We start from the raw sequence: 20,201 nt of genomic DNA, 5'->3' as shown, positions 1-20,201 counted from the left end.
CAGAATTCATAAGGCAATGGCATATATTTTTCTACACAAACCTCACTCTCTCCCCTAGCAACAACTGACCACCCACCCCCTCTCTCTCCATTTCATTTCAATCATGGTTTTTATCTTGGTAAATTTTAATCATAGCTTTTCAGGAGATATACAGTATGTATGTATGTATGTATATATATATATATATATATGTGTGTGTGTGTGTGTGTGTGTGTGTGTGTGTGTGCGCGCGCGCGCGTGCATATATATATAGAGAGAGAGAGAGAGAGAGAGTGGGGAGGGGGGGTCAGAGCAGACTGATCTGGTTTTTTTTGCACCATTTGCTTTTGTCTGGGCAGATCTTTTAAGGCTTTTTTGTGTGCTTTTTTTCTAACCAAGGATGACTCATTTCAGACTCCCAGCCACCAGACTGGCACTCCTAGTCTCATTTCCTTTGATATCTTCTGACATTAACGACCCGACTAGAAAGCAATTCCAACCTCAAACCTAAGACTTTTCTCTCTTTTTTTCTTCAGGGATTCACTGTCTTTGGTGGAAAATATCAAGGTTTACTTAGCCCAGACTGCACATGACCATGAAAAGGGATCATATTTCTGACATTACAGTTCTTGATGTAAACAAGTCTGTCTTTTTAAGTAGCTGAGTGGCAGCTGACATGCATGAACAGCTTTAAAGCATGTATTTCACACATATCCAGGCTCCAGTCACACATTATGACACAGCATTGCAGTTAACTGCAGTGATCAGATTCCAAATCCCCATCAATCTTGTTAAAATCCATTATCTACAATCTGCAACTGGCTGTGGTTCTTGTTCCAAAATATCAATGGTTTACTATATTGGCTCAGGGTGACATCATACTGTAAAGAGGCAGTCTCTTTCTGAGAATAAAGCATGATTGTGAATGGAGTCTCCCGCTTGTGCCTATAAAATGACATGTGGGACAAGAGATTCAGAAGAGGTACTTCACTGTTTATTTCCCAACCAAATGTCATCAGAAACATTCTTGATCTAAGCGTATGGTTCAAATGCTCAGCTCCACTACCTGTTAGACAAGAAAACAAAAAAAGAACCACTCCAGAAGGTGCAATAACTGCGCAGCAATAAGGCAAACCACCAAACAATAAAGATGCACTGTTGCACAGGTGTCAAATAATTTGTTATGAACAAATCACTATAATTAAAGAAAATAATTTCAACTGGTGAGAAATCATCACATGTTCAACTGATATGAAACCATCACGTCAAAGCAAAAAAATTGGTGGGACTCAGGCCAGATTAAATATATATAAATATATATATGCAAATATATTCCCCTTCCCATTTTAAGTGACTTCATGCCTCCCAATGGTAATTATGACCATCACAGCAAAGTTTACTCTGTTCCATGGTATGGAAATACTCCTCCAGTATACTGTGGTTGGCAGTCTCTTAGCTTTTAATTACATTTGAGATTGATTTTGTCTATCACTGCTCTGTATCTTTCACTGTCCTGAATAAAACAAGCAAAAATGAGCCAGCACAATACATGAAATAAATTTGCAAGCACCATTCCAGTGTGTATGTGTGTGTGTGTGTGTGTGTTGTGTGTGTAGGTGTGTAGGTGTGTGTGTAGATGTGTAGGCGTGTAGGTGTGAGTGTAAGTGTGTGTGCAAGCATGCAGGAACAAAAGAATATGTGTGTATGCGCATGTATCCTTATCTCAGAGTGTAAGTGAGAAAGTGCAAGCATATGTGTGCATGCAGGAATGAACATAATCAAGCATACTCTACTGTGCATTTTCCAGTTCCACAAAGTCAAATGAACCAACAAACATTTGAAAAGTGCCAGAAAAAAACAAACTTAATCCAGCAGTCAGCACCATGCATAAGCTGTCGACTGACACAGAACACCAATCCAGATTTCAGCAGAATCGTCCAGAAGGTACTACCTTTTTAGGTTAGCAACTGACCATCAGCCAGGGCTAACCACACTCAGTCCATCACCACGTCCATAATCTGCTGAGGCTACATTACACATGTGGCCACTCACAACATGGGATCTGCCTCTATAATCAATACTCTACCACCAGTTCACATCGGCCCACTGTATCTATCCATAGATATTCATAACCTCTGCACTCCCTTGCCCTCTAGTCAATAAACTCAGGCAAATCAATGGCAAAGTTGCTGTTTTTCTCAAAACACAACTCACTTTTTCTCCCTTGCAGCCTGAAATAAACGCCAGCCAAAAAACTGCCGACACCACGGTTCAATTTGTCTTCTGGCCTGTGACCATATTGCAAGAAGACGGGAATGAGCCTTCCCCACAGACAAGCGCACAGCAAGGAGCCAAAATGAGCATGAGCGGTGTGGGGTGACTTGCCGCGCAGCACAGTACAGCGCAGCACAGCAGGGCAGGACACTTCAGCCTGGTGAGATAAGCCAGCATTTAAGCAGAGACACCACCAGGGCCTGACAAATGGGAGGCTGCAAGGTGGGCTGGTATTGATCTCCGAAGCCAGACTTCTCATCAGCCAATAGGATGGCAGCCAGAGTCAACCGTGAATATTTTAACACCCCTTTGCTCTTTCTGAGCTGGTCTTTCAGGCTTTCCTGCCCACCCACGCTAACTCCCATCTTTTTTCTCTAGGGTAATAACAATGTGCGCATACATGTTTGCATATGTCACATGATTTGTGTGCATATATCTGTGTGTGTGTGTGCATGTGTCTATGAAGGTGACAGCTTATGAATGTGTGTATGGGTACACAGAAATATGTGCTAAATGAATAAGCATGCTTCTTCACATCTGTACATTCATCTGACTGTCCTAAAAAATATTTGAGCTTCAAAACAGTTCATAAGCACACACTCTCTTTTTCTCTGTGTGGGTGCGTGTGTGCATGCATGTGTGTGTGCATTTGTGTGTGTCTGTATGTATCTGTGCTGTGTGTGTCTGTGTTTAAGTCTGAATGAAATCTGTTGTTTCAACTCTACATTCTTCAACAGCATGAAAAAAGAAGTTGCTGCTGTTTTAATCTGCCTTCTCTCCATTTAGACAACTGTCCAAATAGCTTTACAGGTGCATGTGCGCATGTGAATGCATATGCATGTATGCCTGTGTGTGTATGTATTTTCAATGGCAGCAAGGTAATATGTGTATATGTGAGTGAATGTGCACATGCATATATGCACAGGCTCACAGTGTGTGTGTGTGTGTGTGTGTGTGTGTGTGTGTGTGTGTCTGTGTCTCTGTGTCTGTGTGTGTTTGTGTGTGTTATGTATCTCAATGTACCATGCTGCTTGCAAAAACTAAACCAAATATGGATCACTGACTGACTTTTTATTTTCTGTGACACACGTAGTGATAGTGACGTACTACATACAATTACAATGTTAAATTAACTCATCCACTTTCAAAATCAATCCATTCAAAAAAACACACACAATCATAGTTTCAGTTTCAGTAGCTCAAGGAGGCGTCACTGCGTTCGGACAAAACCATATACGCTACACCACATCTGCCAAGCAGATGCCTGACCAGCAGCGTAACCCAACGCGCTTAGTCAGGCCTTGAGAAAAAGAAAAAAAAAAAGGGGGGGGGGGGAATAATAGATAAGCTTAAATAAATAAATAAATAAATAATAATTATAATATAGAAAGAGGTAGTAGTAATAATAATAATAATAATCATAATAATAATAATAAAATAAAAATAATAAATAAATTTTAAAAAAATTAAAAAAATTAAAAAAAAAGACAGCAATGATGATAAATAAGCAAATAAATGTAAAACATGAAGACACACATTCACACGTACCCCAACACATGCATAACAGATATGCACCAAACATGCAGTTTCACAGATATGAAAGCACAGTCAAATACATATAAACGTACATGAGCTCCAACACACACACACACACACACACACACACACACACACACACACCGCACACATTACCCTGCACCTCCTCTACCCCACTCCTCCACACACTCATTTCTAGTCTACGTATCGCAGCTTCCACGGCACACACACACACACACACACACACACACACACACACACACACACACACACACACTCACAGAGATGAACACTTACTTGTACAAGCACACACACATACACCCATATCTCCCACCCCCAACCCCACACACATATATACAAAGATATATATATATACGTTCCAATATCCTGTTGCTCCCACAGTGTAGGCATGCATACACTCCCTCATCCTCTACCCCACCTCCCCCCCACACCCCCACCTCCACTCACACACACACATACACACACACACACACACACACGCATGCACGCACGTGCACAGAACTCTCCTGACACTTGTGTACACTTACACTCTCTCGCATGCACAAACGCACTCAAAAGCATAGACACACACACACACACACACACACATACACACACGCACAGAGGCTGCCACTGATTGGCCGCAAGAGGGATGGGAAAAGATCTCTGATGCCAAGAACGTGGCGTCTAGTGTGTGGCTCAGTCTATTGTATTTGGAAAAGCCCACAGAGACTCTGTTCTGTTTTGAAGAAATTTGCGCAATGTTGGTTTGGAAATGATGCCGATATTTGTTTGATTTGCAAAGCATCGTGTTCTACCTTTCATGTTAGACTTGCGGCCGCTCCCTCTCTCTGCTTTTATTTCTTTGAGGCGATCAATGGTGTGATGGCCTTGTACCTGTTCTTTTTGATATTCTTTGACTTTTCAATCATAGCAATGTGCTTACTTTAAAAGCATACAGGTCTGCTAATGCACACTATCATAGCAATGTGCTCACTTTAAAAACATCCCAGTCTGTGCAATTCTGATACTGATAAAAACCATGATGAGAAGAAGACAGCAAAAACAATGGTCTGACAACAATGCAGAATGAGAATGGACAACAACAAAAAAAACATTTCCAGAGACCGAAGCTTTGAAACACAACCGACAGACATGAAGCAATCTGGTGATCAATCATTTTGTGCAGTATCCCCATGATTCTTCAAAGAATTAAGGAGGAGGGGGAGGAGGAAGATGAGGTGGGAGGAGGAGAAGGAGGCAGAAGAAGGAGAAGACGAAAAAGAAGAAGAATCTAAACAACAGTGAAAGGACTCTTTAAGAAATCCAGCTGCAAGATACATTTTTGTCATAAATTCATTACTAATATGATCAGCCTCGTTGCTTTTTACTAAGCAGTTGAAATCCTTATGTTTACTCATCAAGACCATGTGTTAATTTTCATCTTTTATTCCCTGGGCATGAACGTGATCTTCACTTCAAACGAGTAGGACTACTACATAACAGTTTGAATGACATACATCAAAGACTGTGATCTGCTTCATACAAGCTGTACATATGCTTCAAAAAAAATTTTCTTTTTAAAGTAGCACAAAGCAACTGATCCATCTTTATAGAATTTTTTATATTTTTTTTATTAACACAAAGCAACTGATCCATCTATTTTAATATTGATCATTTCCAAGTTCTTTCATCTCATCTTTGGATTACATTTTTTTCAAAATAAATTTAAACACACTGCAATTCTCAAAATGAATTTTCTGTTGTCTGACAAACATTAGCAAGCCCTAAATCACCTGTTAATGAATCTTATTTTGCACAATGAATGCTTTCACACAAAATTTCCTCTCATATTCCATATCAAAAAATTGTGTTATTCATGGTACATGTGTAACTGATTTTCCTGTTTTAGCAGTTTTGACTGAATTTTAAAACAAACTTTAAAAAAAAAAGTTGGAAATCCATACCAAGTGGAAGAGAAAAGGATAATGAATAAGCAAATACTCCAAGTCTCTCTCTCTCTCTCTCTCTTTCTCTCTCTCTCTCTAGGTATGATTTTTTCAACAAAATTAGCATTTAGTAAAGCCATCAGTGGCTTAACTTGTAAAGCGAGAAAAGGGGTCATTGATATTTTTAGAACCCTTTGGAGATTAGGAGATTGTTCAGCAACCATTTTTGTAAAACTTTTTGACACACAAATTAAGCCAATGTTATTATATGGTGCAGAAATATGGGGTTTAACACAACAGAAAGCGGTGGAAAATGTTCACACCTTTGCATTGAAGAAATTGCTAAATGTCAGCCCCCGAACCCCAAACGACATGGTGTACGGCGAAACTGGACGTTACCCTTTATATGTTTTTACCTATGTCGCTTGCATCAAATACTGGTTACGTTTAACAACACTAGATGATTCCAGACTTCCACGTAAAGCATACAACATGCTCCTATCACTTCATAATGATGGTAAGATTTGCTGGGTAACACAGGTTTATAAAACTTTATACGAGACAGGTTTTGGCTTTGTATGGGAAAATCAGGGGGTGGCAAATCAAAATATATTCCTGGGATCTTTCAAACAGAGACTGATAGATTGTTACTACCAAAAGTGGACTGAACATACCAGCAGCAGCACTAGATTTAGTGTTTACCACACGTTCAAAACATCAATATCCTTGGAAGCTTACTTCACTACAGTTACGAACAAACATATCCGTGACATCCTGATAAGATTTAGATTAGGTATATCCGAACTACAGACACACAAAAAACGTTACACTGCTGTATCAGAGCAAGATCTCACATGTTCATTCTGCCACAATGCTATAGAAACGGAACTGCATTTTCTTTTCCACTGCACAGAACTGAATGACTTACGACAGAAGTATATTCCCCCAAAATACACGCTTTATCCGTCGATGACTAGGTTTCAGCATTTGATGCAAGACAAGCATTGCCTTCATGACCTTGGAAGATACATTTATTATGCAAACCGACGTCGTTAATGCTCTTTTTTTCTTTTCTTTTTATGTTCATAGTCTACTATAACAAAGGTTCACTCTGTCATTGTCCGCACGATCTGTTGTAACGGGTCATATGGCCTATACAATAAAATTCTTGCGTTCTTGCGTTCTCTCTCTCTCTCTCTCTCACACACACACACTCACACACTCATACACCAGACAGCTGATTACTGGAACAGGATGAGAGAAAACGTTTTAGCTTTTATGATCACACTGTAAATGCAGTCAGACTAATGACAGTATTTATCTATGTACCAGATGACACCATGACAAAAGACAAAAAGATTACAGTATTATCTGAAGCTAACTATAGTACTAACTGAAATTAAGTTTTGTGTTTCTTTCCATATCTCTTGGTTCCCACCCCCAGTTACTTAAAGGGAGAGGTGAAACAACAAAAATGTACTAAATTTCGTAAGCTTTTTCACAATAATGATAGCAGAGAACAACCAGCAAAATCAGCTGTTTGTATTTCATTGATTCAGTACCTGCAGCAAGCTGATAAATTTGGCTCATTTGGTTGAGCAGATGAACCAATTCAGGAACAAAGTGTTAACGAAACCAACCCACTTTAGAGCAATCAATCATAAATTGTTTACAAAAATGGCTAATAACCTAGCCCTTAAACAAACCCTTCTGTAATCACAGTAAAAATCATTTAAAAGTAGTATTGGGAGGTCAGGGGTGTGGTGGGGGATGTTGGAATTTTATCTATTTCTTATTTATTTCTTTATCTTTTTTGTGGGGGTAAGATTGAACGGGTAATATGAGCTCATATTTCTGATATTAAATCTGTGAAACAAAGATACACTACACAATTAACAAAATGTGTGTTTATTCAGATCATGATCCAAACGGACAACAGAAAGATGTTTTGACAGTGACTGAAACCAACTGATCTCAGAAGTTCAAAGTCAAGGTCAAGATCATGACATGGATAGAAATGGTTTGGTGCAAGAGAGGTGAATAAATACATCTTTCTTGTCATTGTTGTATCTACAAGCTTCTATATAAAATGTCATGTTGTGACATTCACCTGTAATCTCTAACAACATTTTTGATTCCAATAATGTTCTCACCAAAGCTATTCACTATACCCAGCTTGGTGAAAACTGGATGTCAGACATGAACTATATTCATTGTACCTGCAAGTTTTCTTCTATTATAGTCAAGTGATAACCTTGACCTTTTACCTTTAACCGGCTTACCATGTCATCAAAATGGGGATGTCTGGAAAGATGTTATTTCTACACCACTTGTGCAGCTGAGAAACTGTCCACAGTTTATAAGCGCGCACACACACACACACACACACACACACACACACACATTTGTGGACTGGTGGCCCAGTGGTAATGTGTCTGCCTAAGAAGCAAGAGAACCTAAAGTCCTGAACTCACCACAATTTTCTTCCCCTCTAGTAATCCTTGAGTGGTGGTCTGGTTCTAGTCATTTGGATGAGACAGTAAACCAAGGTCCCATGTACAGTATGCACTTAGCACACATAAAAGAACCCACAGCAACAAATGGGTTGTCCCTTTCAAATACTGCAGTAAGATCCATTCTATCAGTAAATTATACACTTGATGACAGAAATAAAAAGGATGGTGCTGCACTGTAGTGACGCATACTCACGCCCAAATTTCACTCAGATAAATCTGTTGTGATAAAAAAAGTAGTTCATTACGCATAACAGGATAATTACACTGACTGTCTTAAAAAGATCAACCAGTCTACCTTATTTGCTTTCATGTTAAATCCTTTATGATCAGCTTCATATAATCTTTTAATTATATGCAGTGTATGTGGGTATCTTTGCTGCAACTAAACTATGAAATGCCCAAGCACTTGCAAACTCACCACAAAAAAAGAAAAGAAAAAAAAAGAAAAAAGAGAGAAATATCTGCCAACTTTAGCTACAAAATGATTATAGTTATGGTCAGAAATGCAAGATACAAAGGCACAACAAAAGAAATAACTGTTCAATTTTTTTCCGCCCTTCTCTAGAACACTGCTAAAGCAGTGTGAACATCCTGCAATGAAACGTGTGTTTACCCAAATTTTGCTAAAAATGTAAAATGTTTCCTATCATTTGCATTACTGATATGGAATAAAGTAAAATATCCAGATGGTTAACCCTTTCACACGACTGTCTGACCTGTCCTTAGTTATGTCACCATCACACCGAGTAGATCATTTTCTATCTTACACGAAGAAACTGTCATTTGACAACCGCATTTTTACTTCGCGTCATAATAAATATTAAATAATTAATATGTTCGACATGAATATATTATGAAAATATCAATGGTGTTGTTACAATGCTACAATGCAATACATGGCACTGAAAGCCATATATGAATATAAACGAAAATAAAAACTAAAACATCTTTTTTTTAATGGACAAGTTTCAAGGCAAGATGTGAAGGACACCCCTCATGATTATGGCTCATCGATATGACTTACACCGTTGCTGCATCGTGCACACGGGTGCGACGTTCGTTCATAATCAAGAATGAAATAATCTTCAACAATCAATCATTTATAATTCATATCAACCAAGTAAACTGTCTACTCACCCAGCACTCCTGTGTTTCAATCACAAAATGCGATGTCGGCTGCAACTGTGTTGGGCTTCCTCATGAATCAACAACAGATGGTTGTTCTTGGTTTTACATCTCAAAAACTTACCTCGCGGTTATCTCCCTTCCCAACCCACTTCACTTCGGTAAAAACCATGACCCAGTGAATTAATTTCAGGAGGGGGTGGGGGTGGGGATTTTTTATTTTTTTTTTTTTTTTTAACTCTCGCAATCTTAAGAGTGTATAGGGACCTAACGTTTCGCTAGTGTTGCGAATCTATGCTCCCCTCCCACCCTACGTCCCCCCCCCCCACCCCCCCCAAGTGCACTCTACATTGCGTTCGTATTCTTGCAGCCTTTGTTATGATTGTCCGCTGTCCGTCCAAGCAGTTTAAGAAATGGCTATTCAAATCTCCACCCTGTTACATTTGATGTCATGGTAGCATCTGTAACTCAGGGACAGAGAAAATATATTTGGTTCCAATGACCCAGGCGTCCTTATTGTTGATTCCAATGGTCCGTACACTGGCCCGGCGACTCGGAAACGTTAGGCCGACTGATGATATCTCAGACTTGCAAAAACGCAGGTCTGTCGCTGCACTCAGTCAGTCACGTTGAGTGCGGTTCGTCTTTAGAGATAAAGCCTTTGCAACACGCTTCAGTCTTCAGTCACTGAGGTAGTCACGCCTTCGTTCCTTCCTTCTGTAGTGACCACAATCACATTCAACAGTTTTGATTATTTTGTCACTGTATGGGGGATCCGCAGGAAAAGGCACTGACTTACTCTATTAAAGAGTTTTTTTTTATAAAATAAATAATAATATTAATAATAATAATAAAAGGAAATTTATTTCGTAGTATCTTGGGTAGACCACTCCTGCGGCTAGCGGCGAAGCGGCGCTCCCCCCGGGTAAACCCCGACCGGACGGACCCTGCAGCACAGCTCCACGATCCTGTCCCTGATTTACTGTTACTTTGAGTCCATGATCACTACACTAAGAGTTAAAAACACAAGTTACCTAAATCCTCTTTCTTTCTTTGTTGGTGGTACACATGAGAGAAAAAAAGACAAAGAAAAAAGTCAGCTGTTTTCGGGCATTTAGCAGCCGCTACTGACGACTCCTCAGTTCGATACTTCTTCTTCTTCTTCTGCGTTCACTCGTATGCACACGAGTGGGCTTTTACGTGTATGACCGTTTTTACCCCGCCATGTAGGCAGCCATACTCCGTTTTCGGGGGTAGTTCGATACAAAAGTGTCACTGTGAGTGGTCCACATAGGCTGTCAGGGGCAGGGTGTTCCAGTCCCGAATTGTTCTTGGGGGGAATCCTGCCTGTCTGTACTGTGTCTTACAGAAGATCTGGGACAGTTGTTCTGCCGTGGGTGGGCTGTTCTTTGTCGCAGCGGTGGCCGCCGTGCCGTTGGGATGAGCTTCTGCTTCAGGGAGATGGGGTGTGGGGGAGGGAAGGGGGTGGGTGGGCATCAAGTGTTTACTTTGTCATCAGTGCTGCAGTTTGGCCAGCCGGTCTTGCCGTCACTGACCGGGAGACGCTTGACGCGACGTGTTTCTGTAGCGCCTCAGTGCGAATCTGCCTGAACGTCGGTGTACTGATTCCACCGATGTCCTGTTGTTACTGAAACTGAAACCTGTTGTTGATACGGATCCCAGAATGATGCTGAAACTGATCAGTTCAAATACTGGGCCGTGGACAAAGGCCGGACTCAGTTGTATGCCAGTTCCCCGCCCCCGACGGACATTCTCAAGTAACTTGGAAAGAGAGAGAGAGGGTGGGGGGTGGGGGTAAGACCGGCGAGGAGGGGTGCGGGGGGGGGGGGGGGGGGGGGGGGGGGGGAGGGGTAGACCACAGGCCTTCATTCACAGTATCTGGGCAGGACCTCTAGCTCCGGCCAGCTGGAAGCGCTCTGCAGAGCATCCCGACCGGCACCACCTCGATGAGTCTACTGAACCCGTCATTTACCGCTACTTTGATCCGTGGTCTCTGCTCTGAAGAGGGATACAGGGCGTCATTATAAGCTCCCTCTTGATTGATGGCAACTGAGGACTTGAGGGGGCCTCAGCAACTGATGCATACATGGAATTCCATGCTGGGGTAGTTTTAAGGGGGAACTGAAATATGTTTACACGTGTCTGGTAGCATGTGCGTGTGTGTGCCGTGCATGCGCGGGGTGCTGATGCGCATGTCAGTGTGTCCTGTCGTCGGTGCGGACCACAAGAACCGTGACATCAAAGGTTTCAGTATGATCAGTTGTGTGCATGTGCCAGTGTGTGTGTGTGTGTGTGTGTGTGTGTCAGTGTGTGCCGTGATAGGCTGAGAGGACAGAGAGACTGAGAGAGAGAGAGAGAGAGAGAGAGAGAGAGTGTGTGTGTGTGTGTGTGTGTGTGTGCTCGCGCAAGTGACTGAATTGTTTCTGGTGGGCGAGCTTTCAGTTCCTGTATTTTGTGTTGTTTTCTTTTCCGGCTTTTCAGTGGCTCCGGCAGTCATCCGCAGTGCCGGAGAACGCACTGGCTTCTACTGCACAGCTGCACCACAATTCACCCCTTTTTGTTGCAATTCCTCAGCCGCAGAACGAATCAATTCCCTTGTCACATCAACCCTAGTTAGACGTTGCAAGAGGTCAGTAATACTGACTCGGAGAGAGAGACTGAGAGTAGTAGTAGTAGTAGTAGTAGTAGCAGCAGCAGCAGCAGTAGTAGCACTAGCAGTTGTTGTGAAAGAGAGAGAGAGTGTGTGTGTGAGAGAGAGAGAGAGAGAGTGTGTGTGTGAGTGTGTGTGTGAGAGAGAGAGTGTGTGTGTGTGAGAGAGAGAGAGAGAGCCGGAGAGAGAGAGTGTGTGTGTGTGTGTGTCCGGCGTGCGCGCGCCGATGTGTGTGCACAAATGATAACGTATGTATGTCAGTGTGTGCATGTGCGCGCTCTTGCATGTGCGTCAGTCTGCATACCTGTTCACATGTCTGTGTGTCTCTTTGTTGTCAATGTGCGCGCGTGCGTATTTGTGCGGCGCCGGTGTGCGTACATGCACTCCTCCCTCCCCACCCTCCGTCAGGCCCTCAGAGTCTAACAAAATATCCGAACTAGTTCATAACCGACAAACAAAATGTAACTCCAACTGTAAAGCCAAGTTAACGAGACATTGATATGAATCGTGCATGAGCAAAAAGGCATTCAAAGTCACCATGTTTTAGTCCACATTAACTAACCAAACGCCAGGCACCTCTTCAGTTGTGCGGCGTATCTATTCTAGTCACGCAACCCTCTGTCCCAGTCACTCAGCATCACAAATGAAGGGGGAGGAGCCTATCGGGTTTCTCACCGGCAAGGTCTGTTAACTAAGCGGCATCTCGGGCAGTAAAGATGCCAGCACGTTGGTCTAATTAGGTGTTTTGGCTTTGCCCTGTTCTTTTTCTTAGTAATCAGGTTTAAAAGATTTGAAGACAATAATTATATGAATTTGGTGACTGCGTGTTGAATTCACTGTATTGCTGTGCGCGGTGCACACACAGAAATCGATAGGCAGGCAGACAGGCACGGGCAGGCAGACAGACAGTTGGAGAGGTTGGGTGAGGAAGAAGTAGTTATATCTGTCAGTGCAAGTAGATGATTTTTTTTAATATTTTCTTTTCATAGGTTTAACACTTCCATTCAGGAGCAGGTAAACAGTCAATAAAAACAAAGTTTCCTCCCGCTGACAGGGATTTCAAAACGGCGGACTGAGCTGCGGCCGATTTCTCGACTCTTTGAGCACGCGCACACACATACACACACACACACAATTTGCTTTGAAGCATGTATTCATGTTTGCATCTCAGTGACAGGTCCTCCTGGTTCCGACTGGTCTGTGTGTGTCGTGATATGTAACAAGTGAAAAATACAACCCGTACTAAACGAGCGGCTTGACATGTTGACAGTTGGGTGAGGTAGCGTTTTGATGGGTCTGTTGGCTGTATAGGCTAGGCCTGTGATAAAATTCCTTTTAGCTGTATATGTTTTGCTGTCAGAATCTTTGAACAGGTTGATATCCGCGGGACTGTGTCCCAGGGTGTGTGTGTGTGTGTGTGTGTGTGTGTGTGTGTGTGTGTTCCTGTTTTTGTTGTAAGTTGATTTTACGTCCCTTTTCACTAAGAGTGATGTTAGAAGAAAAAAAAAAGGGAGAGGTGGGGGAGTGGGAAGGAAGCTGCAAGGGAGGTGGGGGTGGAAGGGTGTGATGTAGGTATTATGGACAGGTTATGGAAAAGTGGCCTGTGTTTATATATTCTCTGTGTGTGCAAGTCAGTGCGTGCGCGTGTGTGTGTGCGCACGCGCGTGTATGAAAATTTCTTAATGCTCTGATATTTTCCTGTCTTTTTTCTTTCTTTTTTTTCCTTTTCAAAGCGCCTTCTTGTTCAACATATTCATAAAACTTTTCCTCCCACTTTTTTTTTTTTTTTTTTTTTTAAACATGTAACAAATACATTAATGCACTTACATGTTGAAGAGTACGAACATACGGCCGTATACAGAGAGTATATATACTCAAGCACGCACACACATTTTAAGTATATGCATTTGTAGTGTGCGTGCATGCGTATGTACACACACAGACACACACACACGTAGATCAAACTGGGTTAAATCCGAACTGAGTTCGGAGACTTACGGGACAGAAATGCCAACATCGATCTCAACGGGTGACGACAGCTTTAAAAGATGAAAGTCCTCTTCAAGCACACGCAAACCACTCTCTACATGCGTACCGGTACGCGCACTTTTAGATACACACCCACCATCAACGAGTTTATAGCTTTATCGTCTTGTTGACAGAGTAACGGACATAGCATGACATTCGATACGTCATTCTTCTGTTCTGCGCACGCGCACTGGTCGTAGAAAGTGACAACAGAGTCAAGACCAATCGACGTGCAGACTTTGGTGATAGTTCCCCGAATGGTAACATCTAAGGAACGTTGTGATCTACGGACTGTGGAAAGGGTCGTGGTCTGAAGAATTCGGTGGACCAGTTATCACCATGAATTTCGTGATTTATACTGGACTTCTTCTTGTCTTTTGCTGCGGTATGTTGTACATATTTGTAAACGAAGATAAGATAAAATGAAATAAAGTTTGTTGAACATTTTTGGCCATAAAATAGTTATGCATACGTCAGTAATATCATATAAATTCGATTCTGAATAATAATTATGCGGAAATAGTACGTGATAAATAGAGAGTTCAAGTCCTAAATAAAACTCAATACGAATACCAGTGTTTATTTCAAAATGTTTATATTTCTTCCTTTCATCTTTTGTTTTTTTGTTTTGTTGGTTTTTTGGGGTTTGTGTGTGTGTCTGTGTTTTTTGTTGTTTTTTTCCCAAAAGATATACGTTGCTGTAATTCATTTAAGTAATTGTATATCCAGTTGTTGTTGTTTTTAATAAGCGCTGATCAAATATAACTCTGTTGAAGGAAACTTGTTGTTGTTCCTTTTATTGGAAATATAACCAATGTCTCATCCACCCCACACCACCAGCTTTCTTTCGCGCGCGCGTGTGTGTGTGTGTGTGTGTGAACAGACAACAAGCCAACGGAAAAAAAAAGAGAAGAAAATAACCGTTGGTAACAACAAATCTTTCTTTAGAAGGAAACATTTGCATGAATTTACCGTCGAACAGGAGGCGGCGACGCGATCTACAAACGGTGGCTGAAGAACACTAACTTTGAGAACCCGTTGAACTGGAACGTGCAGCCTCCACGTGCCCCGTGCGGCAACGACCGTGTTCTGATCCCGGACGACAGCCCCGTGGTCTACATGCAGATGAACACCTCTCTGCAGGAACTGGTCTGTACATCGGTAACGATGTGGCTTTGTTGTGGGTTAAATAATATATGTATCTTTGTTTCTGACAGGTTACATTATACCCTACCACCCAGGGCCATAAATATCAGGGCGAAAAAACAAACAAACAAACAAAAAAACAACTATGAATATCGATCTAGCAGAACCTCCGATGAGAGGGGCCGCTGCAGTCAGGCACTGACGAACTTCTGATGCAGTGATCAGCAGTGATCAGGGTTCGAGGCCCCGTTTCCGCGTGTTGTTGTGTCCTGAGGAAACGGGTCACTGTACTCCGTTTTTCCTCACTTCACCCAGGTGTGAATGTGTACCTGACTTTGGTTAGGGAGGGTTAAAACGGCAGTGGGAAAGGATTATGCCCGGCCTGCTTATGCCCAGCCCTTCGCACAGCGGATGTGATTTCACTACCCTGATGCCTCAAAAGGCTATGGGAACTTTAACTTATTTTTTTTAACATTGGAGAACCTGAAACACCCACAGACACAGGCACAGATACTTTATAAAAGGTACAAAACGAAGTTTACACACCAGTCCTTCAAGATTTATGTAGGCCTAAGTGAACGTCAAACCTGATTTTTGTGATTTATTTGTCTTTTTGTCTAGTTTTTTTTCTCTCCTTTTTTTTCTTATACGGAACAGCTTTTCAATGTGGAGTGATGGCCTTGAGGTAACACGTCCGCCTTGGAAGCGAGATAATCTGAGTGCCCTGGTTACGCCCTGGTTCGAATCGCGGCACAGTCGCCGGTATTTTCTCCCCCACCACTAAACCTTGAGTGATGGTCCGGACGCTAGTCATTCGGATGAGACGATAAACCGAGGTCAGCATGCACTTAGCGCACGTAAAAGAACCCACGGCAACAAAATGGTTGTCCCCGGCAAAATTCTGTAGAAAAATCCACTTCGATAGAAAAACAACAACAAAAAAACAAAAACAGAAAAAAACTGCACGCGGGCAAAAATACAACAAAAAAAAAGAAAAAAAAAAGAAAAAAAGAGTGACGCTCTCAGTGCAGCGACACGCTCTCCCTGGGGAGAGCAGTCCAAATTTCACACAGAGAAATCTGTTTTGAAAAAAAGAGAAATACAATACAAATAATTTTATGATACAATGCTTTTCATAAGGTCACAGTCCTTTTCCATTCAGAAGTCTGGTATCTTGCAGCACACTTCCTTTGTTAGGCTTCCCTTCTCAGAAACCATATTCAATGCCATTGGTAGTATGCCTACTGTTTGATTTAGCACAGTAGGTTCCACAACTGAAGAATCTGAAACCTTAAAGACTATTGTCATACCATTGCTGCAGACATTGCCCAAGAACGGGGAGATCGTCCTTGGCAACAACGTGCAGCTGGCCTTCACACAAGATGCCTCTGATGACTGTCCTTCAGCAGGGGGAGGTACGTACATGATAACTGTGAGGGCTCTTTTTTTCTGCTGGGTTGAATTGACGAGGCACTTATGCAGGATGGGAGGGGGTGAGAGCCAAGGTTAAAGGGTATTGCTGATTTTTCTTTTCTGTTGTATTTGATTAATGAAAATATATGCAGGATGGAGAGGAAGGGGCGCGGTAATTATACTGGATCAAGGATATATTCAGTCTTCATTTTGGAAGGTCAGCCGTCATCACTGACTATTGTTGACCTGTGTGCGCAGAGGCGTAAGATAAAACTTAAGAATAGGTCTATTTGGGACAACAAAAGGATAGAATAGGGTATAAAGCAGCGGGGCTCTGCACCCCAACCGCACACCCCTGAGTTCAACTCCGGGGCAGTGTGTGCAGGAAATTAAATAAAAAAAAAGAAAAGAAAAAAGGAGAGGGGTGGAGGGGGGTGGGGGGGGAGGACCCAACTAGCCAAAACTGGTATCTGGACAGGCTTATTCGGTAATCGTAGAGACCCCCAAGTCAAGATCTGGACCGACACAACCCTATCCTTCATTTACTGCGGGGCTAGTTGGGGAGGGGTCTAAGCTGGGATTTTGTTGAGCTCCCTCTTGAATGATACTAAGGAGGGAGCCTCTACTGCTGTTGCAGGCAGGGAGTTCCAGGCAGGAATGGTTGACGGGAAGAAACTGAACTTGTATGGGTCAGAGGAGGTGCCAAGGCGTGCAAACTTGTGTTCGTGATTTGATCTTGCTTTGATGGATCCTTTCTTGAGAAATTTGTCTGGACGGATGTCCACAGTGCTTTATACGATTTTGTACATGAAAGTTAGCCTCTGCCTGTTTCGTCGTGATTCAAGGGGTTCCCATCCTACTTCTTGCAGTGGATGTTATGCTGCTGGTCCAGCCATAGTCCTTGTATACATAAAGTGCTGCTGTTCTTTGCACCATTTCAATCTGCTTGAAATCTATTGCTGCTTCTGTGTGTGTGTGTGTGTGTGTGTGTGTGTGTGTGTTTGATTAACGAACCCTTATGCAGGAGGTTGTACTTGATAAGCATAACGACTTAAGGTGGTTTTTGGACTCACTTGTGTAAACAAAGTGAGTCTATGTTTTAACCCGGTGTTCGGTTGTCTGTGTGTGTGTCTGTGTGTGTGTCTGTGTGTCCGTGGTAAACTTTAACATTGACATTTTCTCTGCAAATACTTTGTCAGCTGACACCAAATTTGGCATAAAAATAGGAAAAATTCAGTTATTTCCAATCATCTTGTTTAAAACAATATTGCACCTCTGGGATGGGCACAAAAAAATAAAAAAAGAAGCCAAATTATATGCAAACTGCATTTACTATTATATTCTTTTTTTTATTCTCTAAACTTGGCACTTTGATCTGATATTCTGACACAACAACAAGAGCAGTGATTATTATAATTTTTTGTTCAAACAGGAACTTCTTTTGCTATTTATTTTGCAAACGTTTTGGTGCAGATAGTAAAAAAGGGAAATTAATCTGTAATTAATGTTAGGAGACTTAATTTGCTTTAAACTTATCTTTCTCATCTTAAACATTACATTTTGAAATTATACTCAATACATAAAAAGCTTGTGTGTTTTACTCTCAGTGTACAGGGCTTTCACTATGTTCATTCGCCGAAGTGGTCTTTTTTCGGAATATACTAAAACCAATACGACGAGTGGACTTTATAGATCTATTGGCTGAGCCCTGAAGGTCATGGGCAAAAGTCAATTGTGTACACATATTTATACATATTCAAAGCGCGTGCTCATATTCTTCCCGAACGCGAACGACGCCATTTTGTTTCATGTTGCTGACCTGCCCGTTCAATCCTATATTCGATCGACAATACACGATAACACGTGATGGAAAGTTGGAGGAGACCGTTAAATATTTATTCACAGAAAGACTTGTACTTGGCTCTACATGTTATTAGTTTAACAAAATACTCAATTTTCATATGAACTTTAAAACTATAAAACTAGAATGAACATAAAAGAGAAATTGAATCGACCGTGTCAACCGGGTGTAACTAAACTTGTACATCTATGTAGATCCAGAGAAAACGGCTAAATGTTGCAGTGTGATTGCGGCGATAGCCACGTCTCCTTTACCGCGGACTTAAAAAGAATTTTTTAATTGTCCTTAAAGAATTTTTGAACGCCCAAGATACACCAGAATAATATGATTTGAACAGCGTATTCACTGCGAATACCGCAATCGATTTATCGCCCTTGGAAAAAAAAGCATGTTTAAGTATTATATTTTTGAACGTCAGTTAAGGAGCCACGATAGTGTAATGGATAAGACAGTTTCTTCTCGTCCGAACACGCGTGGTTCAAATCTACCATTTGGACTTTTTTTTTTCTTTTTTCTTTTAACCCGAAGCTTTATAATAACAAATACAAAACACATTTTAACGATTAGATTTTTTTTTTTTTTAAGTGTATCACAAGTCAGTCTTGAAGGCCTTGCCTCTCTTGTTTGTTTGGTTGGTTGGTTGTTTTTTTTGTTGTTGTTTTTTGGGTTTGTTTTTTTTTTGGGGGGGGGTTGTTGTTTTTCTGTTGTATTTAGTTATCGAAGCCTTCTTCAGGAGGAGGTACGAGATATATTTCATGGCTCTTTTCTTCTGTTTTATGGTCGAACTGAAAAACAAAAATGCAAAACTTAAAAAAACCCCGAGGAAACGCAAAATATCAGGTAGGCATGCTGGAGAAACAAATAAACAACAACACACACACATACTCTTTCTATCTCCCTCTCTCTTCTGTTAGCCCTCTCTCTCACAGCTTCTTTCTTTACCCCCTCCCGCACCCCCTTCCCCCAATCACACCTCGAATTCAGTTTATCTTATACTTGTGTACCTTTTCCATTACCAGACGTTGAGTTCACTGCAGTGAATCCCTCCAGCTGGTCCAACCCGGACAACTGGTGCACCAGTTCCGCCGAGCTTTCCGACTGTCAGCCCAGTTCTCCTGTGGACACGGAGAACGTGCCTTGCGTCAATGATGACGTCGTCTTCCTACGTCACCGTTCCTATTACGTCACTCTTGGTCGAGGCATACCGCTTACCATGAAGACCCTGAAGATTACCGGGACGGTGGGTTGGCTCGTTCTGAGAAAATAATAAAATACGTGTTTTAGTGAATTTCTTCGTCCTTGTAATAATCTATAACAGACTGTTAGCGTGTGTGCGTGTATGTCACATGGAGTGTGTGTGTGTGTGTGTGTTGTGTGTGTGTGTGTGTGTGTGTGTGTGTGTAGCCTATGCGTCTTTGCTTCTCTGCAAGTGTGTATGTGTGCATTGTTTATCTCAGTAGTACTCTTGTGTACTTGTGTGTGTGTGTGTGTGTGTGTGTGTGTGTACATGCACATGGACACGTGTGTGCTCATGTGCTTGTGATGTTAAAAAACTGAGACCATGCATTCGCGTATTCTGTATAGTCTGACGAGCGCAGCAGCCGAGTGGTTAAAGCGTTGGACTTTCAATTTGAGGGTCCCGGGTTCGAATCTCGGTAGCGGCGCCTGGTGGGTAAAGGGTGGGGAATTTTCCGATCTCCCAT

General features: G+C 41.8%; 2 protein-coding genes across 4 annotated transcripts in view; one reads left to right on the top strand and one right to left on the bottom strand.

Moving 5' to 3' along the window:
* LOC143280923 (osmosensitive cation channel TMEM63C-like) overlaps positions 1 to 9,488 on the bottom strand; it is an 81,583-nt gene extending 72,095 nt beyond the window's left edge. For all 3 annotated transcript variants that reach the window (XM_076585706.1, XM_076585707.1, XM_076585708.1), the window contains exon 1: positions 9,392 to 9,488. The gene's annotated coding sequence lies outside the window, so the exon portion shown is untranslated. The remainder of the gene's footprint in view (positions 1 to 9,391) is intronic.
* Positions 9,489 to 14,280: 4,792 nt separating this feature from the next.
* Positions 14,281 to 20,201, top strand: part of LOC143280922 (protein amnionless-like) — a 15,668-nt gene continuing 9,747 nt past the window's right edge. Inside the window, exons 1-4 of the mRNA XM_076585705.1 lie at positions 14,281 to 14,463; positions 15,061 to 15,227; positions 16,546 to 16,639; positions 19,518 to 19,738. Of these exons, the coding sequence (XP_076441820.1) occupies positions 14,418 to 14,463; positions 15,061 to 15,227; positions 16,546 to 16,639; positions 19,518 to 19,738 (528 nt within the window). The 5' untranslated portion in view covers positions 14,281 to 14,417. The remainder of the gene's footprint in view (positions 14,464 to 15,060; positions 15,228 to 16,545; positions 16,640 to 19,517; positions 19,739 to 20,201) is intronic.

The sequence above is a fragment of the Babylonia areolata genome, chromosome 4 (genome assembly GCF_041734735.1).
Source record: "Babylonia areolata isolate BAREFJ2019XMU chromosome 4, ASM4173473v1, whole genome shotgun sequence".
Lineage (NCBI taxonomy): Eukaryota > Metazoa > Mollusca > Gastropoda > Neogastropoda > Buccinidae > Babylonia > Babylonia areolata.
Note: the sequence above shows the minus strand (reverse complement) of the source record. Positions and strands in the feature narration are given on the sequence as shown.